The 25,605-nt window shown below is 46.5% G+C and overlaps 1 protein-coding gene across 3 annotated transcripts in view; it reads left to right on the top strand.

The window, feature by feature from the left end:
* The window catches only part of PRDM11 (PR/SET domain 11), a 48,778-nt gene extending 32,701 nt beyond the window's left edge, over positions 1-16,077 (top strand). For 2 of the 3 annotated variants that reach the window (XM_084208279.1, XM_084208278.1), the window contains exons 6-7: positions 2,137-2,324; positions 6,896-16,077. In XM_084208279.1, coding sequence (XP_084064405.1) covers positions 2,137-2,324; positions 6,896-9,060 — 2,353 coding nt within the window. In that variant the 3' untranslated portion in view covers positions 9,061-16,077. Of the gene's footprint in view, positions 1-2,136; positions 2,325-5,411; positions 6,063-6,895 lie in introns of all 3 variants that reach the window. The other variant, XM_084208280.1, reaches the window with a different exon arrangement.
* The last annotated feature ends 9,528 nt before the right edge of the window (positions 16,078-25,605 follow it).

Raw genomic sequence — 25,605 nt, 5'->3', positions numbered from 1 at the left:
TGGGTAGAAACGTGGAGGGCTGTAGAAGCAGAAGGAGAGCAGTGAACAGAAAAAGCTCATGCTTAACAAAATACTTCATAATAAAAGTGAGCCCTGGTGGGAATAGTTAACTTCCCATTCAAAGTTGCATTCCCATTCAAAGATGTTTTCTACATCTCACTGTCAAATACAGTTTGCTGAAAATGCACTAGACCATGCTGTCACTGCTGCATGAATTCCTTGGTGCCAGTGGCTGTGGATGTACAGGTCATGTATGTCATATTAAGGATCGCTGAGTGACTTGAGGTTAGTAAATCTTCACAGGGGCAGCCTGATCTGTTGTGCATGGTGGGATGCAGAGCAGGGTCTCTCCTTAGCTGCTGCTAGGAAGCATCCTGACATTTTGCTTGGACTGGAGAGAGCATCCTCTAGGATCTCCTGCGCTGCAAGGCATCAGCACATTGGTCTGTCTCAAGGGTTGTGTATCTCATGGCTGGCTGAAGGCCTGATACACCTTTTGAGGAGTGATAGCTAACACACAAAAGCAACAGCCTGGCAGCTGTGTGCTGTTGCAGGACCTCCCTCCCACCCCACTGGTCCGGGTCTCTCTTCCTTCTCAAATACACAAGCTGGTTCTTCAAAAGTTCCTTTGTTTTGTGATCCGAAGTAAATAAAGGTTAATAAAAGCCAGTGTTGGCAGTACCAGATAAGTAAATAAAGGTTAATAAAATCCAGTGTTGGCAGTACCAGTCTGCTCTTTAAATAATTACTGAAGATGGCAGAGAATCCTGGGTAGCACATATTAGGAAAAATACAGCTGCTTGCAGGCACATGCACAGTTGCTTAACATTAAAACCAGAGCCTCAGGCAATCTGACACACTGCCACTGCAGACTTGTTTTCTGTGTTTTGTGGGACGTTTCACCAAGTTTGTGACCTTATATGTGTGGGTTAGTGGGATCACATGCAGGTGGATTTGTGTCTTTATCTGTGCATTCACATGGGTGGAGAAGGTAGAATATTCAAAACATTTGACAGATTTCTTAAGCCAAAGAAATACCTGTATACATTAGGGAACTTAGGCAAGGACTAATGGCAGCAGATGTCAGAGGAGCTGTATGCTCCCCTGCAGCCTCCTTGCCTTTGCTGAGGTTGCTGCAGCAGGGTGTGTTGGCAAATGGCATAAGAGAAAAATAAGTTTTAGCTATGAGCTGCTCACATCTGATTTGGGGTTTACACATGCTGTGATGGGGCCTCCTTCCTGGGTAGGTGTTGTGAGCTCATGCTGGTGGCAACTGGAACCAGTATTACCAAGCCTTTTTCATGTCCTCTAGCAGGAATATGAGGAGTGTGAGAGCAAGTAATATGACCCTAGTGATAGATGTCTGTCTTAGCAAGTTGCACAGAGGGCCAATTGCTGGGAGTAGGAATAAATACATTTCTGCTGAGCTGAAATGAAGCTGTTTTAAATCAGGAAGATAAATCCCATGCCCTGAAAGTGATCTTTTTGTCAGCACTGCCAGGAGATCCCCACAATGCGGTGTTGGGGTTTCCACTTGCAGAATTTTTTTTTGATGTCGAAGTGCAAAACCTTCCAATACTGGTATGTCTTTGGACAACCAGCACATACTCCCATACCCATTAGGTATCTATGTTTATGTCCTTAGAATCTCAATTCTGCTTGCCTGAGAGGACAGAAGCAAGCAAATCTGTTACCAGCTGAAAGAGGAAGGCAATGTTTTTGGGAAACAGGCAGGCAGAGGAACACTGCCATATTCCAGATATTCCTGAGAACAAGGGAGGGAGCCCTGGGACATGAAGTGACGGTGGGACTCTAGAAGCCCTTGTTTCCATCACTAGGCAAAGATATTTCTGACTGGGAGAGTCTTGCCACCCTTGCTGGCAGACATCCCTTCAGACTGGATGTGCATTTGTGTCATCCTTACCCCAGCAAAAAACAGCCCCACTGGCTTAGTGTTCCCTGGGTGTCCATGCTCGTTTGCACACCATTGCTTATAACTCCATGCTTTCCAGCCTGGCTGTGTTGATGTCTCTCTCCAAAGGTCATTCTGGCTTCTTCATGGTTGTCATTCTGACGCAAGGGGGGGCACAGGAAAGAAGTTTGTGCTTCACACCTGCCTTGTCCCCTTGCCCTCAGATACGTCATCATCTCCCGGGAGGAGAGGGAGCAGAACTTGATGGCCTTTCAGCACAGCGAGAGGATTTACTTCCGTGCCTGCCGTGACATCCACCCTGGGGAGAAGCTGCGGGTCTGGTACAGTGAGGATTACATGAAGCGGTTGCACAGTATGTCCCAGGAAACCATGAACAGAAATTGCACAAGTGGTGAGTCCCTTCCCTTTCCATCCTCTCTCCCGATCCCCTCAGGCTGCCCCACAGCTGGGCCCAGTGTGGTGGGTGAAATAGGTTTTGCACAGGCTATGTGAGGAGAGCTGCATTTCTAGAAGCAGAGCATCTCCAGGTGAGAGCCCCCAGCTCTGCCTGGCCTAGATGGATGGGTGTACAAGAAGAATAAGGTACCCACAGTCATGGAGATCATGAAAGAAAGATTTGTGGTGTGATGTGTCACGTCATGTGTTGTGTTGTGCCATGCTGTGTGTGTGTGTGCTGCAAGGGCCTGATGCAATGCAGGGATCACAGAGCACCCCTGTCACAAGACTTTCTGGCCTGAAGATTGCCAAGCCTACAAGACAGTGTTAGGTTTTTCCTCTGAACATGCTGTTCTCTCTGGCTCCTGTGAGCAGCCTGTTTGAGGAAGCTCTGGCTGGTTTTCTGTCCATATGAATGAGATTTCCTTGGTGTGTTTGTATGTCCATTTTCCTCGTTTAATTTATCTCCTCTTTCTTCAGAAAAATAATTTGGGATCAGCGCGACATCAGCTCCTTAGTCTCACAACCTTAGAATGTGTATACAACGTACAGGAGGCTTTGTACTTGTCAGACTGATTCTTCCTTGGATAAAAATTGTTATCTTGTCTAAAGAGTAGAAGTGTTGAAACAAACCCAGCAGTCCTTTGGGCCCACGTATTGTCAGCAGTATAGGAAGCTTTAGAGAAAAGCAAAAATTTTTAATGCATCTGTTCATCTGTACAATGCTGATACCTGAAGTTAATTAGAAACATTTCTTTCCAGGCTAGATGCAGAATGGCAGGGCCTCAGAGGGGCAGCCACACTAAATATAATTTGTAATTACGATTCCTGAGGATATTATTACACAGCTGCTGTTGCTGCCTTGACTTGGTAAAAGGTGTCTCCTCTTCAGTCATGGGGTGGACAAGATGTCCTGAAAAAGCCGGTTATCACTATCTTAGGGTTGTTATGCACTTGCAGTGTTACATCTTGGTGGCTGTACTTGGGCAATTCCCACTTCTGAAATAACATTGGTATGAATTTGCTTTTTTATGTTAATGAACACCAGTGAGTGATTAGGTACAGGCTGCAGTGATTTTGCTGCAGTAACATGCACACATTAGTCATCCAGACGGCTTAGTGCTTTCTGAAAGTACAGCAAGAGACAGTCTGTGCCCTGGGAGCAGCTGCTCTACAGGGGCACCAAGGCTACGAGCTATTGCCCTGCCATGCAGACATGCCTTTAGTCCTGGATTGTCATGGTGTCATAGTTTGTGGGAGCTGAAACACTAACTCACAGCCTGCTCTGTGCTACGGGTGTGGTGAAGATCTGCCTCAGGACTCTCCAGAACCTGCCACAGCCTAATGCATCTTCAGGTAGAAACTCATGTGGCTACAGAGACCATTCCAGAAACCCCCTGACATCTTGGTGAGCTCATCCTGCTGCAAGCTGGGCTCAGCCTGCATTCACAAAAGGGGCACACAGATGATAAAATGGAGCATCACCTGGGCCATTGCTAGACATGCGAGAGCCATCGAAGCCTCAACTGGGAGGGCACTGGGAAGTGGTCAGGAAGCAGCACAAAAATCTGCTGAGTCACTTTCTATTTAAAAGATTTCAAATCCCTGCAGATGAGTCTGTCAAAGGAAGTGGCACATTTTACGAACTCACAGAAAAGTAACATGGTTCCTGGGTTTTGTTTCTGCTGATGGTTTCTGAGTCGCCTCATCATTGGAGTTGAGACCAATAATAGGAGGGGTCATCTTGTGATTTCTAGCTTTTCCATATGGCTGGAGCATTCAGCTGGTTGGGGGAAAAAATCACCAAGAAAGAAGAACCAGTTCTCTAAATCACTGCCTCTCACAGTAGTTGCTGTGGTCCATAAAAGGGGAAATACTAAGAGAGAGAGTGAAAGCTTTGTCCATAGAAATGCTCATCCATGTGTTGAAAATGAGATCTGTTGTTATGGACTCACTAAAGAAGTGGCTGAGTTTCCCAGCCATCATCCAAACCCAGTGCAAAATCCCATCCATTCAGGCCAGCCCTTTTTACAGTGCCTTACTCTAACTGTTTCAAGTCTTGCATCTTTTCTGCATTCTTAGCATTGCTCTCCTTAGAGAGGGAATGGTAGCTTTTGCTCCATAACTCTTATGAAAGCATGAATACACTTTAAGCAAACAAAACCAAAAATCAGCATAAAGCAGCGTCTTGTTTGGGAAGCCATCAATGCTTGAAGTTATTTACAAGATAGAAGAGTGATGGAAATTGAGCCAAACCTATCGTCTTTTGAATTTCCAGGTAAGGAAATCTGGCTATTCCCTTTATTTTAAGCAATTAATAATTTATATAAGGTTGCTTTTAATATTTTTTTTTTCAATTACTTAATGGTCATGCTCTCAGACTCCACCAGGACAAGCTAGATGTCCCATCCTTGGAGGGCATTCACCTGTTGTAGCTCAGTTGACAATGTGTACCTTAGGTTTTAAGAGTGCAAGTTGTTTTTACTCCTTTACCTTTGCATTTCTGGAGCAGCCTCCAAACTGAACAAGTGTTAAGGGGCTTGCAAACTTTGTGCCATGGCATGCACAGACACTGGGGTTGTCATGAAATGGTTTAAATCTCTTGCTGCACTGCTGTACGCTTGATACCTTTTACCAAGTCAAAACAGGCACAGGACTTCCAGCCAGCCAAAATAGCACTTAGGCTCTGGGTAGTTTCCACCATGATCAGTCATTCACCTCATAGTCCTCTTCCAACACAGGTTGGTTATACCTTTAGGTTAAACAAGCTGCCTGTAGTTTCTCTTCTCTTTGAAGTGTGTGGGTTCTACTCTGCTGTGGTTACCCAGGACTGTCTCTGTTTTTGCAGACATGCCCATTAGCGGGACTTCTCCTCTTGCAAGCCTCGGTTTCCACTGAGTTGTGTCAGTTCCCTGGCTTGTAACATAATATGCAGACCTGCAGGGATTCAGTCTGCCTTTTTGTTCTTTTTTGTTTGAGTTTTAGATTGAGGGATGTTGCTCCGTTCCCAGTGATAATCCCCACCCCTCGTTTTCCATTCTAGGAGACAAAATGTTACAGAATGAAAACTCAGAAATGAATGTAGAAAACCAAGAGGATGCAAGGGGAGCACTCCAGTTCACTACCTTAAAGCAGGGGAAGAGCCCCTACAAGCGCAGCTGTGATGAGGGGGAATCCCACCCCCAAACAAAGAAAAAAAAAATTGACCTCATCTTCAAAGATGTCCTGGAGGCTTCTTTGGAGTCTGCCAAGTTTGAAGAGAACCAGTTAGCAACAAGTACACCACTTCCCCTCAGAAGAGCATCTAAATACCAGGCTGAAGACATCTTTGAGCAGTGTGGCAGTGCCATGCAGCATGGCTCCCTGAGCCTCAACAGAAACCAGAGGGAGAGCGAATGGAGGGTCCCTCACAGTTCCTCTTTCATCTCAGCCAAGGAGATGAGCATCCTTGAAGACGAGGAAGAAGAGCCCCTGTCACTTAAAGCAGACAGCCCAACTGAGCTGTCACTGGCTTCTGCACAAGGCAACTCCCATGAAATCCCCACCACATCCTTCTGCCCCAACTGCATCCGACTGAAGAAGAAAATCCGGGAGCTGCAGGCTGAGTTAGACATGCTGAGATCTGGAAAGTTACCTGAGACACCCGTGTTACCACCCCAGGTACCCGAGCTTCAAGAGTTCTCAGACCCCACAGGTAAGCCTTGCCGAGTTAGAGCATTCTCCAAACCCTGCCTAAGGAGAGTAGTGAGATGCCTGTGTGCTGTGTACCCATCTAAAGCATTTTGCTCTGAGTATTCAGGTGAACCTGTGGTTCCATGGAAGGTTCTTTGTCAGGTTTTGTGACTGGGTCAGGAGCTGATGCTGTGGGTACAGTGGAAAATACTGTGTGGGAAAGACTCTGTATGACAATTTGCTCTATTTGTTGCCATTGTAATTGATAATGCACTGCCAATAAAAAAGACATTCCATTGCAGACAGTTTGTTTGCTGTATTTTTGATGCATTCTCTTTCAGCGGAAGACCTTCCACAATGCCTCACATGTACCAAGAAAGTATGAATGACTCTGTGGTAATGCTGAAATGTGCTCTCTTTGTGTATGAAATTATGTCCTGCTGTGTCCCTTGTTGGAAATCTCTCTTTGTTTCCTCCACTGCCTTAACACAACCACGTGTGCCTTTCTGAAGATACATTTCATTTCCTCCAGGAACATGCTGTCAAGCAGCCAGGAGCCTTCAGTAAAAAGAATATTTGGGTCACACAATGTATTGTTCAAGTGGCCAGGATGTAGTGTCCTTTTTTGCTGTTCATTGTGGCATGTTGGAGACAAAGTTCTTATGCAGAAATACTGATTTCTTTTCCTTTCAAAGTTATGATTCAAATTCTATAATGTATTGTGGGCAGGCAGGAGAAGAGAGGTTGTGGCCAGCTCTTTGGGCAATGCTCTTACTGTCACCAGTAGGATGCTTCCCTAGCTCAGCAACTTTGCAAATACCATATTTTTTTCCTTTTTTTCCTTTTTTTTTACAGCTTCAGAAAGCATCATCTCAGTTCCCACCATCATGGAGGATGATGACCAAGAAGTGGATTCTGCTGATGAATCAGTTTCCAATGACATGATTGCTGCTACAGATGAGCCTTCTAAGATGTCTTCTGCAACGGGCCGGAGGATACGGCGGTTTAAGCAAGAGTGGCTTAAAAAATTTTGGTTTCTGCGGTACTCCCCGACACTGAATGAGATGTGGTGCCATGTCTGTAGGCAGTACACAGTGCAATCTTCTCGGACTTCAGCCTTCATCATTGGCTCTAAGCAGTTCAAGATACACACGATAAAGCTTCACAGCCAGAGCAACCTCCACAAGAAGTGCCTGCAGCTTTACAAGCTCAGGATGCACCCAGAGAAGACAGAAGAGATGTGCCGAAATATGACCCTGCTCTTCAACACAGCCTACCACCTGGCCCTGGAGGGCAGGCCCTACTACGACTTTCGGCCTCTAGCAGAACTACTGAGAAAGTGTGAACTCAAGGTGGTGGATCAGTACATGAATGAGGGAGACTGCCAGATCTTAATTCACCATATCGCCCGTGCTCTCCGAGAGGACCTGGTTGAGCGCATCCGGCAGTCTCCCTTCCTCAGCATCATTCTGGATGGGCAAAGTGATGACTTGCTTGCAGATACAGTTGCAGTCTATGTGCAGTACACCAGCAGCGATGGGCCTCCAGCAACTGAATTCCTGTCTCTCCAGGAGCTTGGCTTTTCTACAACAGACAGTTACCTTCAAGCATTAGATCGGGCATTCTCCAGCCTGGGAATACGACTGCAGGATGAGAAGCCAACTATCGGCTTGGGAGTTGATGGTGCTAACATTACCGCCAGCCTGAGAGCCAACTTGTTCATGACAATCAGAAAGACCTTGCCCTGGCTTCTCTGCCTTCCCTTTATGGTGCATAGGCCCCACTTGGAAATTTTGGATGCCATTAGTGGGAAGGAACTACCATGTCTTGAGGAGCTGGAAAACAATTTGAAGCAACTGCTCAGTTTCTATCGTTATTCTCCCCGACTCATGTGTGAGTTAAGGGTCACTGCTGCCACTCTGTGTGAGGAGACCGAGTTCCTGGGGGACATTCGAGCAGTGAAGTGGATCATTGGGGAGCAGAACGTGCTCAATGCTCTCATCAAGGATTACCTTGAGGTTGTGGCCCATCTCAAAGATGTCAGTGGCCAGACCCAAAGGGCAGATGCTTCTGCCATTGCCTTGGCCCTCCTGCAGTTCCTGATGGACTACCAGTCTATTAAACTCATCTACTTCCTGCTGGATGTGATCGCTGTGCTTTCGCGCCTTGCCTACGTCTTCCAAGGGGAGTACCTTCTTGTGTCACAGGTGGACGATAAAATAGAGGAGGCCATCCAGGAGATCAGCCGGCTAGCAGACTCCCCTGGGGAGTACTTGCAGGAGTTTGAGGAAAACTTCCGTGAAAGCTTTAATGGCATTGCTGTGAAAAATCTACGGGTGGCTGAAGCCAAATTCCAGTCCATCAGAGAAAAGATCTGCCAGAAGACCCAGGTGATCCTAGCCCAAAGGTTCGATTCCCGCAGCCGGACATTTGTGAAGGCCTGTCAGGTATTCGACCTTGCGGCTTGGCCCAGAAGCACTGATGAGCTCATGAGCTATGGGAAGGAAGATATGGTACAAATATTTGAACACCTGGAGACAGTCCCATCATTTTCCAGAGAGGTTTGCCGAGAGGGGATGGACACCCGAGGGAGTCTGCTGATGGAGTGGCGAGAACTCAAGGTGGATTATTATACCAAAAATGGTTTTAAAGACTTGCTCAGTCACATTTGTAAATACAAACAGAGATTTCCCCTCTTAAATAAAATAGTTCAGATCCTCAAAGTCCTTCCCACCTCTTCGGCCTGCTGTGAGAAGGGGCGCACCGCCCTGCAGAGAGTGCGCAAGAACAACCGCTCCCGGCTCACACTGGAGCAGCTCAGTGACCTGTTGACGATTGCTGTTAACGGGCCGCCCATTGCCAGCTTCGATTGCAAGAGGGCCCTCGATAGCTGGTTCGAGGAGAAGTCAGGCAATAGTTACGCGCTCTCGGCCGAAATGCTGAGCAGGATGTCATCTCTTGACCAGAAGCCGATGTTGCAGAGCATGGACCACGGCTCTGAGTTTTACCCTGATATTTAGGAAGGAATGCCTCAGATCAGATAATTTTTTTAATCTATACTCTAAACTTTGATATATTATATAAAATATATATATTATCTATATTAAGGAAAAACCCACACTGAAAATTTAAGACGATGTGCGTCTGATAGAAGCTAAGCAGAATTTTAAAGATTGAGACAATGTTTAGACATTTACTGGTGTCTCCAACCATGGCAGCTGCAATGTAGGTGGCAACATTTCATTCTTTAGAAGCATGTGCTGGGGCCATACTCTACATGTTCAAACCTAACAACCTATAAGCTAGACAACGGGTCTTTGTCAGCCTCATCCTCCCAGCGGTTTCCTTTGTATGTGTGTTGACAGTTTGCTGGGTTGTTTTTTGTTTTGTTTTGTTTTGTTTTGTTTCGTTTTGGGGTTGTTTGTTTGTTTGTTTGTTTGTTTCCCCCTCAGTTTCAATCTCTGCCTCTCTTTCCATTGTTCAGCCCAGTTATTGAGCCATTTGAGCCTTTTGTTGGCAACCATCAGATTTCTGATTTCTGACAGAGCAACCCGTGTGTTTTGTTGCCCCCAGCTCCACCCAGTTTTCTTCAGTGGAAGCTTTCCTCATTCAAAAAATTACTGACAGGAGAGGAGGGCTGGGGGCATTATTTTGGGGTTTTATTCTGATTTAGAAACAAATGCCTCCACTAAACTGTGATACCCCTTTCTCAGTTCTCCCTACCTTTGGGCTGTAGAGTAATACTTGGCTTTCAGCTCCTTTTATGATAACCGTAGTACCAGTCTATCATACATATGTTATAACATGATGTCATGTGCAGACTATAAAATAGCAAAATAGAGAAGGCAGGGGGAAATTTTTGCATTTATATTTTTATATTGTATGAGATAAATATATATATATATACAACTATTCATTCAAAACCAGGGCTGCTGTGGAAGCTAGACAGCCAATGAGTCGAGAGCCACCTCTTGGTGGAGATTCAAAGGCTTAAAAAATTATATTCTAATTTACATTATTTATACCATGTCTTTATAATCCTAGATTGTTGTGGGGTTTTTGTTTTGTTTCGTTTTGTTTTGTTTGGAATGACTGAAAGAAAAACCTGCTGCAGTTTGGTGGCAGGAGCTATCAATGCAAGATTATCTTGGATTATAATCATGTGTGATGTCCTACAAAGGTTCACTTACTCTCTTGTGACCAAGGTAACATGTTCCACAGCACAGCAGACTGATGACAGCAGGAAGAAGGGATGCTCTGCTTCTTCCTGTGAAATATTTCTTCCTTTCTTGAAGGAATGCCGAGTCCAGCTGAAATGTGAACGGGGGACTTGCACCTTCCATCACAAAGAGATTGTTTTGTGGGCTTGGGGCTCTTCTTTGTTTTATTCTTTTAAAGTAAACAAGCTCCATCACACAGTATCACTTCAGGTTAGAAAAGAGAAAAAAAAAAAAACAAAAAACAAACTAACCCCAACCAACCAAAAAAACCACATAAACAAAAAAGGTGCAAAAACTCCACAGATGCTAGTGCCTTGCCCTGCTGATGTGGCATGGACAGCACCAACCTGATCAGACCATCGTGGGAGTGAGACGTGTTGTCCAAAAGGTGTCCAAGCCAACATGTTCTCACTTCCCAGAGGGATGAGCTTTGTGCCAAGCTGTGTTGTTTGGAAACATGATGGTGGTATCAGCAACACTGAACCTTTCCTTTCTCCCGTTACCCCCCTGCCCTTGGTCTTGGTGCTAAGATATCTCTAGAACCGTTGCTGCTAGTTAATAGCTTTTCATTTATATAAATATATATATATATATATAATATTATTTTATTTTTTAAACTTTTTTGTTTGTTTTCAATGGAGATGTAGCATGTTTGGAACTGATCTCTCTCTGAGTCACTTTCACTGCCAGGGTTCACGCACTGTCTTCCCCAGGAAAACACACACTTCTACCTAGGTCTCACTCACCTCCTGCTAACGCCTTTGCCTTCAGCAGAACTTCACAGCCAGCACTGGCAGAGGTGTGCAGCCAAGCCACTATGGACTGGTTCAACTTTCAGACCACACAGGAACAGCTAGGCTGGTGTTGGTCAGGGTTTCGGAAGCGTTTGCCTCTGTCCCTGTGGGACTGAGGAGGGACTGAGCCCACCCAAAGCACGAGCGGTGGCGTGTCCTTGTGTCCCGACACTGCCCCTTCGCTGTAAAGCAGGGCCTTTCATCAGATGGTCCAAGTGGAGCGGAGTGGACCCTGTGAATGTAGCAGCGAGGGCTGGTCAGGCCAGCCAGCAAGGGCTGGTCAGCACCCTCTGTAGCACTTACCCCTTGCCTTACCTCTGACAGCACGTGCAGCCTGAGGCTGGCTCGGGCAGGAGAGGGCACCTGTGCCAGGGCCACCCACCTGCTGCCAAACTGCCGCCAGGGGCGCAGGCGCTGGGTGCTCTTCCTTGTGGTCCTCATGGAAATGTCACAAGCTACGTAAGGGCATCACACAGTTGCAACACAGGGGCATTGATATGACACACCTAGGAAGCATGAAAAATAGCTTTGTTTTCATGTTTTCCTGTATTTTCTTACGAGTTATATGATCAAGTTGATTCATTCATCCAGAGGAGTGAAAATTAAACTGGAAACCCCCTGCTAGCTGTGCAGCCTTGGGTGGTTGTTTGCCTGACCATAAAGTAGGGACCTCTCCACATAAGGGGCTTGTAGCTCTCCAGGCATGGTTTGAATTGGCTCTGCTCAGGGTGCTGCCACAAAGCTCTGGAGCTGCTTCCTGCCAGGGAGGTGGCAGGCTCCCTTCCTTTTTAAAACTTGAGGAGATGTAAAAAGATAAAAAAGAAAAACTGCTCCATTAGTTTCTGACTGGAGATGGGCAAGGTGAACATGGGTCATAGAATCCATAGAACTCCATAGCTCTTCATGGGTGGAGAGGAAAAATCATCTGCCTTTCTCTTTGCAGCAGGAAAAGCTCCTTGGCATAGAGGCCCATCAAAGTGCCTGGCCCACATGGAGAGGAGGAACATTTGGGGACAGTCTCCACATACCTCTGGAGAGAGGAATGCTCCCCCAGGGCTTGTGTTGAGCAGCCCAAGAGGCCTGTTTACAACTCTCGATCCAAGCCTCCTAACTTTTGCTACTGGGGAGGAAATGGCAAGGTGAGAATTGCCAGTGGCCTGTTCAGAAGTTATTCGTCCAATTTGTCACTCCTTCCCTTTGGTTCACTTGCAAATCCTGCTTTCATCAGTGACACCTTTCACTGGCAGCTTTTATTTCTAATGGTGCAGTGAAATGTGCAGCATGTGGTGATATTCTCTGGCAGCCAGCTGACACAGGCAGAGCACTTGTTCCTTTAGCAAATAACTTTTCTTGCAAACAGTGATTCCCTGCCACTGGATGTTGTGATTACCCATAATAGGAAAGGTCAGAGATCCCTTACTTTGGTGTTGAGGATAGACAAGAGCTGGTAGAGCAGCTGGCCCAGCCCAGCCCAGCTCCTCCAACACAATTCCCTGTTACCCACACATCAGAAAATAAACCTGGCCTTTGTCCTAGGGTAATGCAGGTGCTTTGCAAGCTTTCTCTCCAGGGTAATGCCTATCTCAGATCTGTAGCTCTTACTTTCATGGATCATCTGTGGATGGAAACATGACTACCAGCATAGACAAGATAGGGAGGAGGGGGGAATATCAATGCAAAGCACCCTTGGCTTCCCAGGGCTCCCAAGCCTTTCCCAGGAGCAGGGGCATCTCTGTCCCCTGTTTGTCTGGGCACAGCCTGGTGGCAGTGAGGCAGCAGCAGGCGTGGGGAGGGCTTAGCAGGGTGCTGAGGGAGGCCTCCATAGCTCCAAGTTTGCCATGCATCAGGTTTAATCAATGCCTTTCCTGCTGTGCTGAGAGAGCAAGAGGAGATGTTTTGAATGTGTTGCTCACAGTGTCTTGAACTGGTGAGGCTACAAAGACAGAGGATTCAGTTTTTCTTGAATGAGCTCTTTATTGTCTCCTTCCCCTACATCTTAGCTATGGCATCTGACTGTGAATAATGCACACTTCTCCAAACCCTCGGGTTTGTATTTCTAGCCCGTGGGATTTTTGGTTGCCAATTTCCCTTCCCCACTTTTTGCTCAGGCTCCTTGCCTCTTTTACCCTGCTGTGAAGCAGAAATCTGTGAAGCACATTTAGACATGTCCTTCTGCAGGGCTCACCCGTGTCCACAGGGGTCCAGGCCCTCCAGCCACGAGACCGACCTCAGCAGGGATAATCCTCACAGGAAACCAAAGCTCTTCCCATACCAGCAAAAGCACACGGAAGTTACGGGGGCTGTGAGGGGACACGGTAGGCAGGGTCCTCATCTGGTGTCTGCCTTGGATCTTGAGCCAACTGCAGCCATGTCCCCTGTACTGGTGATGCTCTTGCTGGTATGACTGTTCAGACATGATTCAGGCTTGGTCCATCTTCTTTCTCACAGCACAAACTCAACCAGATGGCCCGCGGGGTCTTTGGAGTTCCCCTCCTTTCTTATTTCATGAGGATTGCTGTTTGTTTGACCAGTGCCTAGACAGCTGGCTTGCAAATAAGCAGCAACAGCCTCTGCTTTTGCAGACTCCCCTTTCACCCCTGTTAAAAGAGGTCTTAAAAGCAGAGGAATGGTACGTTAATCCCCCAGCCATTGTATCCAATGCAGTAATGCCTATGCAATTCCTGTCTCCCTTGGAGACACGTATGATGTGTGTGCATGTAAGCTAGTGTATGTATACAGTACATATGCATATGGTCTATATATTGTATATACGCACATCCCAGTACATATACACACAGTACAAAAGATTAAAATCACATGCTTATATATCTATAAATGAAATCCTATATATTTATATATTTCTATGTTTTCAATAGATATAAAGATATTATATAGAGATAGACTCAACCACCCTTGTGTAAGGCTGGCCCTGTGTTCTAGCACAAGGCACGTAACACTGAAGACTTTGGACTTTGGGATGGTTTTAGCCATACACTGAGGCCTACATTTACATGTATAGCACTCTATGGAGAGGGGCTTGGCTGTGTTTAGGGTAAGGGGTTTCCTTGCTGGCATGTTAACCAAGTGATAAATAAGGTTTGTTTAATAATGGAATGTCTTGATAGGGAAAAATGCTTGAGTGTCCTTCTCCCAAGAAAGCCTCTTGCTGAGAGCCTGTGTGTTCACACTTGGACAGACACATATCCACCCTCATATGCACTTTTGTCTCTCTGCATGGATGCGGTTGGCAGCTGTGGGCACCGGTGCTGTGGGAACGTGGCTTTTAGCAGTTCCACCTGGCATTCCTCAGCAGTTGCTGGCACACTGCCAGGGAGACCCTGCGCTGGCCCGTGCTCACGCAGCACCAGCGAGAGCGTGGGTGCACTTGTGGGCATCGGTCAGTGACACAGACGTGGCACTGGGATAAAGGCAGCAGGAGAGCCAAGGCGGTTTTGAGCAGAGGACGGGTTACGGCCATGGAGGTGGAGCTGGCAGGGATAGTGTATGGAGCTGGAACAGTGCAAATGAGAAGGAGCCGAGAAGTCAGAGCGATAGGGATGAGAGTGCGCGATCCCAGTTGGGAAGGCACGCTCAGCTCTGTTGGGCCAGGCTGGCTGCTGTTCTGCTGCTGGAGCCGCTCCGCTCCCTCAGGTCTCAGAGCTGCTCCTCAGCCTCTGAGCAGCCTGCCTGGCCAGGGGCCCAGGGAGGCTTTCTGGAGGAAAGGGAATGATGTGATTGTATGGAAGACATGGTCAGTGTCGCATGTGTGCCTTTGGGCCCCAGCACACAGCGTTTGGACCTCGCCAGGCTGAAGCACCAAAGGGTGCAGCCCTCTTACCCTGTCCCTGCAAAGAGACACCTGCTTTCACATGACCAGCGTTTCTGTGCTAGGATGGGGGTGGATCAGCCCTCCCTGAGTATCTGCTGATGCCTGTGGGATGGGCAGCTGTCTCATCCCTCCATCCCTCCCTTCGCACAGCCACTCGTAGGACACTGGCCCTGCTGCATCCTGAAGCCTTTGGCTGACCCCTGAGAGGACCTGAGAGGTGCCTCTGCCCAGCCCGGCAGCAGGTGGTCAGTCAGCGAGCTGCTTCCCCGCAAGGGCCGGAGGGAAGGCATGGAGGTTTGCCTTTGCAGCTCCGCGCCAGGCCTGGCAACCGCTGCACTCCTTGCCGTTTGTTTTATTTGTTGGCTTTGGTCGGGAGGAGGGTGAGTTCTAATTGTGACATCCGAATGGATCATTACACTGGTTTTGCATGAGCAGACGCTGTGCGAGCTGTCCCCAGGCCCCGTCACACACCTCAGTGCCCTCTCCCAGGCCTCTCTCCTCCACACAACTGGTAATCCACCTCAGCCGCCCCGCCCGGCGGCGGCTCCCCGCTCTGCCGCAGCCCCTCAGCGGCGGGGAGCTCTCGGCACCTGTTCCTCACAAACCTCAGAGACAGTTTTCTCGCTCCAGCCCCCTCCTTCCGAAGCCACTGACCCCCGCGTCAGCTCAGCCCGCGGCCTCGCCTCCCCGCCGCCCTGCTGGTGGTGCTGCCGCCCGGCGAGGGGCTGCCCTGCACTGCACCTCATGTCGAATAAGCTCGCTGGGCCACGCGGGGAACCATGTCTCATATGCTGTAATGTCCCAAATGCTACGGGAGGGCTACGGAGTTTTCTGCCAGTCATGGCATCCTCATAGACTCGCCTGACAGTTAGCAAAAATGCATTTCTGCTTCCAGAAAATGAGGTTTTGTCTCAAACCTCTCCGTATCCACATCCAAGCACAGCCCTGCTGAACTGTTTCAAGCGATCTCTCACCCACCCACTCACCCACCACACACACATATGAAATGAGAGAAAAATATCTAGACGTCTATTACTATATATGTATTAATATGTTAATATCACTCTTTTGGAGACATTAAAATGTTATTACTTTACAGACTATGCTTTATAGTACCTGTGTGAAAGGACCTAGGACACTGGATACGAATAGAGCTATGTTGATATATCATAGTATGTACACAAGAACTTTCCTTTTGTCATATTATCCTTGTAATGTAAAATGATTGTTAATAAAAAAAAAAACATTTAAATTTATCAAGTTGGGTTGCTAATTCTTTGAATTGTTCTTGGAGGTTAATGTAATTTTGCCAGACAAAGGGCATCTAAGCTGATGCACTCCCGTTTCCCTCAGCCCAGGACTATAAAGAGCAGATCCAGTGCTGATCTATCCAGAAGGGTCAGTTGCAGCCCCCTGAGGTGCTGGTAGTTCTCCCTCCTGAGTGACTGGCTCCTGGCCTGCTGAGTGCCACTGCAGCCCTTTGAAGTCCTCACCTTGGCGAGCTGGTCCAGCCTGTCCTGTCATGGAGCTGCCTTGTTTCCCCATGGGCTGGCTTATCCCAGTGCAGTGCCAGGGCTGCAGCAGGCAGACCAGGAGCTGGCACCTCCCTGCGCTGGCAGCTACGTCAGCACATGCTATTTTTGGGTAGGGATGCAGAGCGGGTGCCCTTGAGGCTCCGCACACCCCTTCTAGTCAGGTACAGTGGCATTGCCTTTAGCTTTGCTGTGGTGTGCTGGGCTTGTCATGTGGGTTGACAAAGCTGTACGTATGTGCCTGGTTTGATTTGAAGGATGGGGAGGTTTTTCTTGGGCTCTAAATGCTCTAAATCCAGGGGAAGCTGGGCTTTTTCTGTCCTTAAAATAGAGGGCTGACTTTGAATTTTTTTGACACTGGGCTCACAGCTGATTAACTAAAGGTGCAACTTTAAAAACAGTTCAATGTATTAAGAGTATTTTTTTACATACAGGGTCTTACATCTACTAAATCAGTGTGGGCAAGAGAGCCAATGTCTGAAATAAGTATGTGTATCCATGGGTTAGCCCTGGGCTGTGGGTTGTGTTTGCTGTCCAAACAGCTGGAAACATTGCCTCCGTGGGCTGAGTCCGGCTGCTGCTGCGGATACACCTCGCAGCAAAGGCACTGCAGGGACTATGGATCATTCTTCCTTCACTGAGGGGCAGGTTTGCATGGCAGTGCAAGCAGGGACAACCTTGCAAAGGTTTAGTCCATCCCTGGGTGACAGCTATAGCTAGAGAGAAACATAGGCAGAAAACAAAGCCCTTCCAGCACAAACAGTTGCTCGCTCAGCTGTAAATGTGTCCGTGTGGCAGTGGAAGGAAGCAGAAAACAAGGAGCAAGCTTTGCTTGCTGGGTGTGGCACTGCATACTGTGAGTGTTGATACTGCTGGTATTGCTGAGCTTCAGTTTGTAGGGATGGATGCTTCAACAGGACTGGCTTTTTAATCCTGTCTGAAGGAATCCTGGTTTTCCGATTAGCCCAGGGGGAGCATGCACCCATCAATCCCCACAGGTGAAGGGCTGTGCAGAAATTTTGGGTTCCCAGTGAATGCCTCCAAATTTTAATGGAGAGTAGCCCCTGGGGCTGGAAGTGAGTGGCAGTTACTCAGCTGAGAAGTGAAAATAGCCCCAAATTAGTCATCCAATAGGTCTAACAGGAAAGGTTGTTTTAGTGACTTCCTCAAAGTCCACTTCATTGAGCAGACCACATATTACACAGAGTTTGCCATTTTCTGGTAGCTTTCACTGTAGTGATATAAAATTGCTTTTTTTTTGAGCAGTAAGCAACTCCAGCAAAATCCTGGTGGTTGTTGGGGCTTAACTTCCGTTGGGTTTCCTGGGCACCTGTCAGTCAGCAGTGAAAACCTCATCTCTGGGGCTTTTGCTTTTGCTAGTCAATTGACAGCATAAAGGCAGGACAACACTTTCAGCAGCTCAGCCATGTGTAAAGAGTCAGAACTGCTTGTGAAATGCATTGCTGCATTGTAATTCATTTCCTACAGGCAATTTTGTGCTGTGGACTCTAGTTAGTCACCCTTGGCACTGATCGGCCTCCTTGCTGGTAACTTCAAACCAAGGACTTAACAGCAAGATCCCTTCAAGCAAAGTGCCCTATCTGAGCTTTTATCAGGAGTGGAAGCTTGCACAAAATTCATCTTATCTAGAGCTAAAGGTGCCCTTCGCTTTTAGGACCAGTGATTCTCATGGCAATATGAGTGAAAAGGAAATTGAAAAATTCCTCGGTGATGGTTGTCATAGCATTAAAGCCTGCCACGCACTTCCCCAGCTCTGCTGGTGTCCTGGATATGCTCCATGGAGTTGACTGTTGTTAGCAGCTGGTGCTAGAAACTTCATTGAGCAAAAAAACTGGACCTGTTTCTTCCTGGAAGCAGAAGATGTGGAGCCTGTGATGCCGAGAGCAGGTTTGCAGCACTTCCTGGGGTCCGTCTTCCCTATCTTACTCTCCTGAGGCAGAAGGAAAAGCACAGGCAGCCAAGCACCTGGATGGGTTTAAACAGATGGCCCCCAAGATGTTTAAGTCAGAGGGCAGAGGCAGATATCTGAGCAGTGCCAGGTCCAGCTCTGCAGTGGCACAGGGGACCAGAGGCTGTTTCTGGCAGAGCTGTCACCGTGCGCCGCACAAATGGAGCCGCAGCTCATTTACAAAGGGCTCTAAAAATATCTGCTGGATAATCAAAGGCTCCCACAGCACAGCATATGTGCTAGCTAGACTTTTTGACTCTCTGAAGTCCTCTATTTGAAGTTGTTTTGATCAAGGAGAAAAAGAAGTGTGCTGTCTGCATGGCTGCCAGACACCCTGTTTCTGGGGACACTGGTGGTACCTCTGGAGGCACGCAGGGGTGGGAGAGCCTCGCAGAGTGCCAGGGCTGGGGTGGGAGCCATGTGCAGCAGAGTGTCAGGAGTGGCAGAGCTGCACTCCAGGCCACCACTGCACTTTGTGGTGTCCAGGAGAGCTGTCTGGAGAACTGTGTAGTGTGTTAGTTTTAGGTGTGACCTGTTTTCTAAGGGGCATCTTGGAGCCCTGTCCGCGCTGGGTTCATTCCACATTCAGTGATCACTAAGGGAAGTGGAGGAACCAGCTGCAGACCTTCAGGGCTAGCACTGGCAATACTGTGATATAGCTGCTGGATTAGGTGCTACTCTCTCTTGGTAGACAGAGGATTACAGGACAATCCCAGTTTAATTTTTAAATACCGTAGGGGGAAAAAAGCTTCTAATAAATCTGAAGTGACAATGAACAGCAGGGGTAAGAGAAGAATGGGTCTGTGGCAATTATTGCCGCTTTTCAATATGCTGAGCTGGGAATTACTGAGTAACCCTGTGCAAATCCCCCAGGTGGGAAGGATTGTCCCTGGCAGATGCACCACCCATGTTCCGCTCACTGTGCAGCAAAAATACAGCTTTTTCCTTCGTCTTTACAGTAAATTCTTCAGTGCCATCTGCCTCGCTGTGCAGCTGACAGGCAGCCCTCTTTGCAAAGCTAGCAACAGCCTGGGGCTCTGCAGACTGGCTTTGTTTTCTCTCCTTGTGCTTTAACGCTGACTGTGATGGGTGAGAGTGCCCCCAAACTGTCAGTGAGGTAAAATCTCTTTTACTTTTATGTGCAGGTTTTGATCTATGTGTCTTGTTAGGAACCAGCTAATTCTGGTGATGGTATTAGGTCAGCCGAGCATGTTTTCCTCCTTATGAATGCATGGTTTACAGAGTATCATCAACACCAACTTGAAAGTACTGAGACTGGCAAAAAATAAAATAATAATTTAAAAACCCCCTCTAAATTCACTTCTTAGTTTTGTTTCAGAGATGGAGCCAGTATCTGGGAAGAAACTGGTTCCCAGATCCCATTCTCTAATCTCCTTGTAACTCCTTTAGAGCTTTGTTTAGCTGCCACCTTGCTGAAAAGGCCAATAGATTTCTTGTGCTTGCCCAGGACAGGACTCTATTGCTGGCTCCTCCTCTTCTCATCGTCCACCCATCCTCTGATGACGCCCTTCAGAGCATCTTCTGTTGACTCATGCCAGCACTCTGTGCCCCTGACATGAGCTGCAAGCAGAGGGGACTTACTGTAGAGCAAACAATGCAGACACACTACTGGTACAGCTTGAAATTATTTACTTGCAGTGTTTGACATGTTGTGCTGTAATATTACACACAATGGCCGAGCATCATGCTCTGGTTTTGTGCGTTGGATTGTGAGAACAATATAGAGTCTTGACAAACAATATCTGGCTCTGTACAATAAACACACTGTGACACCAAAGGACCAAGTAAGCAGAAAAGCCCCCTCATGCTGGAAGGCCACAAATCACTATTTCACTTTGCTACTTTTCTTGTGCATATTGAAAACAGAAGAAATAATATTAAGTGTTGAGTGTTACTATTTACTCATCATGCTTATCTTTCAACAAATTAACCAAATACATTTTAATACCTAGTTAAATTCTGAAACACATAAAAATGCTGTCAAAGCTCTGTCCTTTAATTCAATCAGACTTCAAACTGACCTTCAAAAGAGCGCAAGAAGCATGGTCCAAGCCACTTTAGCTTCCAACTCTTATTAAATCTCATTGTAGTCAACTCATCTTAAACATTAGGAAAATTTGGGCAAACCTTGGGCTGTAATTCTAGGGCCTAAATGACAACCTACTTCATTTTGGTGGAAAAAAAAGAGTGGTTTTGAATGCTACTGCCAGATATTACTGAAGACAGATGCTAGCAAAATACAAGGTGCAGCCATTCAAGGTATTGAAAGCCCATCACTACCTGGGAAAATAGTTGAGCCTGAAAATTTTCCCAGTCCTGCTGAAAGGAATTTTCCATTACTTTCTGATGTATTACCTCTTTGCAAAGCAAACATGTTTCTTATTAGCATGCAAGGATATTTAGAAGAACAATTGAGGGGAAAACCCTGCACTGAAAAAATATTACCCTTACAGGGTACCAGCTGTAACCACTTCCCTTACAACTAGGGAAGGGTGCTGAGGGTAGTAATGAGTCTAAAATATACCAGCTATTTTAGTTATTATTGATGATTTGTGCTTATTAATCCTTCTACTGTAGGACAAATTGCTTAAAATCAAACTAGATCATTTTTGGGGAGGAAGATCTAGCTCAGAGAGCAGGTTGAGGCAAAACAACAGATGGCTACAGTCTATATTTTAACAAAGGAACTCAATGTAGCCACAAGTAATTTCCTCTGGCCTCTCAGCCCCCTCCTCTGAGCAGAGGCCAGCCACCTCAGGAGGCCACTTTTCCCAGGCAAAGCTGGGTAATATACTGGGAGTTGCATTTCTCAAGCTTTTTTACAGTAATTTCGTTGTTTGTGCTTTGTGACTGGATGAGGGACTGTGAATCCCTGTCCTTAAACTCACAACTCTGGCCTTTAGTGAAAAGGATCATTCATGCTGACCAGGTAGACTGCCTCACACCATCTTTTTTTTTTTCCCCTCCTTCCTTATTCCCTACAGTCTCTTGGCTTCCAGCTTCTTCATGTTAATGCTTATAACAGGCAAAATAATCAGTCCAGCCACTAACTAGCCACTGGGGACTCTTGTGGCTGCTTTTGGTCACACATATATCTTATAAACATTAATTGCCATAACTGGGGTTTTTTTTTTGCTTCTTTTATGATGCAATTTATAAGCAGCATCCTTTAATTTAATACAAGTGGTGCTTGCTGATGCTCCTGCATTTTCAGCTTCAGGAGCTGAAAACAGAGGGTCTGTCTGGCTCTGTTCTTATTGCGCTTCAGCGATACTTTGACAGCTCAAGTTGCTGAAGCTGCTTGATACAATGGCATTTCCAAATACTTCGGATTTATCTTCGTGACTTTGTCGGCTACCACAACCATTCCCAGCACTTTGTCTGCTGGGATAGTTCAGCACCTCGGCGCTTGGGGTGCTGGGGCTCAGGGACACCCAGGTACTGCTGCACAGGCTGTTGGTAGGGATGAGGGCAGGGCCCGGGCAGAGGCTGGAATGCGATGGGTGACACGCAGCTCCTGTTAGCAGAGTTCAAAAGGCCGGGCTGGGCGCCCCTGCCCCTCGGGTACCACACATACACAGCATTCCTCGTCCCCGGTACGTGCCCGCTGTCAGCCCCGGCGAGTGACTGCCTCCTCCCAGGGACTCGGGCAGCCTTTGTTCGGGCTGTGCTGATGGCGAGGAGCATTCTTTGCAGGCTCAAATGCCAGACCACAAGAATGATCCATCCGGGGAGGATGTATGCATTTTCACTCCTTCTCTCTTTCCCATTAAATCCCACTGCAGCAAAGGAGTAAACAATGCCGTTCATTAGCACTGATGGCACCACTTTGCTCCTAAGGCAGATTCGTGGTTAAGTAGTGTGTATACACATATTCGTCTGCTGTAAAAGAGGACATTGTTTTGCCACAGCTAAGTCAGATTCTGAGGAGCTATTCTTTTAAATGCCATAGGACTGATTGATATCTATTACAGGGTGTGCCAGAATCACCAGGGCACAGGCAGATAATGCAGGTCACAATCAGTCATCAAGATGTTATAAAAGGCTCAGTGAAAGAAGCAGGATGCAGAACTAGAAGAGTTGGCAGCAAGGCAAATATTTGGCCCTTCGGGCTTTCCATTGCCAGCCAAATAGCATCATTATGTGAAGTTATCCTTCTTGTCATTAGCCCTCAAAAAATCACAGTGCTGCCTGGAACCTATACATGAATTAGGCCAACATTCCAATAATTTCTGCACTTATATGGAAATGATTACTCCATATCTATAGGTACATCTACAGGCAAGTCAGCATCACAGTAAGCATTAAGAATTCGCTATCAACTGGACCCCTGTGTCCAGTTTACTCACAGTATCCTACAGCTTTTTGTAAGTAAACAAAACCCTATACAAGAAGAGCAAAACAAGAAACCAATTTTCTTTTTGTTTGCATGCCCTCTAGCCAACAGATCAATATCAGAGATTAAAATATTGGGTGTAAGATTCATGGGCATAATTAGCTTTTCTGTCTGTCTGGTTGCTCAAAGATGATTTTATTGCTCTCTTCAAAATGATCCTGTAACTCCTGGCTACACCACCCACAAAAGAAATAGTAGTGTAAAGATAACAGTTTTCAGTGTCCATCAACCTTGTCAGTTTCTTCACAGAATCATAGCATTGCTGACGATATAAAGATCATATTGTCCAAACTCACCCCTGCTCAAAGTGGGATAAACTCTGTATATCATCAAATTTTCACTGTCTCTAAGCATGGGGACCCCCAACAACCTCTTCTGCCAACTCGTTCCAGTATTTGATTATACTCACAGTAAAAAAGTGGGTTTATTCTTGGTATTTTTCATGTGTTCAAATGGAATCACCTACTTTGCAACTTGTGACCTTGACTTGTCCTGTCACTGCACACCAGTGAAAAGAGTCTCTCTCCATCTTCTTTTGTCCTCTCCCAGGTCAGGTATCTGTACACATTGATCTAAAGAGTTCCATCTCTCTCAGACTCTTCTCTTATAGAAGATGCTCCAGTCCCTTAAACATCTTCATGCCCATTTGCTGCACTCTTTCCAGAATCTCCATATCTTTCTTGCCCTGGGGAGTCCAGCAACAGACACAGAATTCCAGAAGTGCCCTCACTGGTGCTGAGTTGAAAGGAAGGATCACCCTTCTTTGACCCGCTGGCATTGCTTAAGGCAGCACAAGGCACTGTTGTCCTTCTCTGCTGCGAGACCACACTGCTGGCTTATGTCCAACTTGGTGTCCACCAGGACACCCAGGTTCTTTTCTGGAAAGCTCCTTTACAGATTGTCAGCCTTCACTCCTGCACTGCAAGGTTGTTCTTGGTTGTTCTTCCTCAGATGCCACTTCTCCTTGTTGAATTTCAGGAGGTTCCTGTTAGCCCAGCATTTCTCTCAGCATCCCTCTGAATGTCAGCACAACTGCCTTGTGTATCAATCACTACTCCAAGTTTTGCTTCATCTCCAAACCTGCCAAGGCCATGCTCTGCACCATTGTCTAGGTCATTTATGAAGGTGCTAAACTCTGTCAGTCTCACAAGCAGCCCCAGTCACCACTAGTTACTGACTTCCAGCTGAACTTCATTTCCCAGTTCATAACCCATTGTTCCTGGGCTTCAGCCAGTTTTCAGACACTGGCTCTGTTGTTTTCTCTTTGCCAACAGGATGGCAGCCTTCCCTTGACAAGCTGCTAGACTTGCTCGACTGCACCATCAGAATGGGATGGTTACTAGTTAAAGGTTAGCTTAATATTTTGATTTAAACAAGGAGCAATCTGACCGTGCAAATATGAAGTTCTCTGAGATTTTCAAATTATATGGTTCATTATATGGGCTACAAATTATATGGTTCTGTTTCCAGATTTTTGGATGCCTTGTTCCCATGGAAGTCCCTTAAAGTTGTGTCTACTACTTCAAAAAAGGTAGTAAGACAAGCAGTGTGCTTATAGGGTCATGACATTATCGCTGCCAATGCCAGACTTTCAGTCCATCTAGAAACACAAAAAAAAGCACGGTCAAAAGTAACATTTAAGCCGCATCAAATCTTGAAAGTGCACACAAAAAACAAGCCCTGGAGAGTCTGTCTGGTTGGTGAATTCCTTCTATCTGGAAGTGATGAATACATGGCAGTTAATAAGGGTTGTCTTTGAATAATGCTGGTATGAGGATTTGAGTGCAATAGTTAACTGTCAAACCAAAACCACCTATCAACTGCTAAGGTATGCAATGATCCCACTTCTTTTGACTAATTTTAGATGTTGCCTGGAATATAAATAGCATATTTGAAACTTGGGAAAAACCCAAACAGAACATATGGCAGTAAACAGAAAGATTTGGTCCCAGTTTTAGGAAGTAATATCAACAAGAACTTTTTGTTCATATTTAGGATCTTCCTGGATGACACCATAGAAAGATAAATGGTGCAGGTATTCTGCTAAAGGGTCCTTAAACATTCATATTTTCAGCAGTTTTCATTAATCTTAAATACAAGGTATGAAACTCTCCAGGAAACAAAAGTAAAGGAAGGTATTTGACTTCTTGCTCGGCAGTGTTTGCTTCAAAGGCTACACAGGATGAGGGTGTTGACTGTCTCCCCCTTTCTTCTTCCTCTGTCCTCTCCCTTCATTCTGTGTATTTTTCTAGGTATCCATTTACTGCACTTTGGCTTCACTCTCTTTTTCGTACTGATTCTTTGTGCCTGCCATGACAGTCAGTTCTCTGATCTTCATTTCTCAGTCTTGGGAGCATTATGAAAAGCAGTGATTGATAAAACAATTGTGTGTTTGCAATTATGGAGGCAATGCTCATCAAGGGACTTGGGTGACAGCACTAGATGCCAGTGAAGGGCTTACATTTCCATGGTAACTTTGCTCTTCTTTCCTCCCCTCTGCTCCTCTACAGAAACAGGGACCTCTCTGAAGAGACAGTGGGCAGGTAAATAAAATGAATTCAAACCATCCAGGCAGCCAATCCCGTGTTTGAGACAACCACTTGATTAGGTGAGAGACTGTCCTTTAAATATATTTTCCGGACAGTTTCCTGGGCTAGAATGGTCAGGAAGATCAGAGAAGGGTGGTTTAGTAAGAGTGCAGTGCTGAGCAATTTCATGGGGGTGAAGGTGGAAGATGAATTCCAGCTTATTCCCCCAGCCTCTGAGGCCTGGTGGGAATCTTGTTGTCAGTAATGACGATGACC

Source organism: Fringilla coelebs, assembly GCF_963513975.1.
Source record: "Fringilla coelebs genome assembly, chromosome: 6".
Lineage (NCBI taxonomy): Eukaryota > Metazoa > Chordata > Aves > Passeriformes > Fringillidae > Fringilla > Fringilla coelebs.
This window is presented reverse-complemented; position numbering and strand designations above follow the sequence as displayed.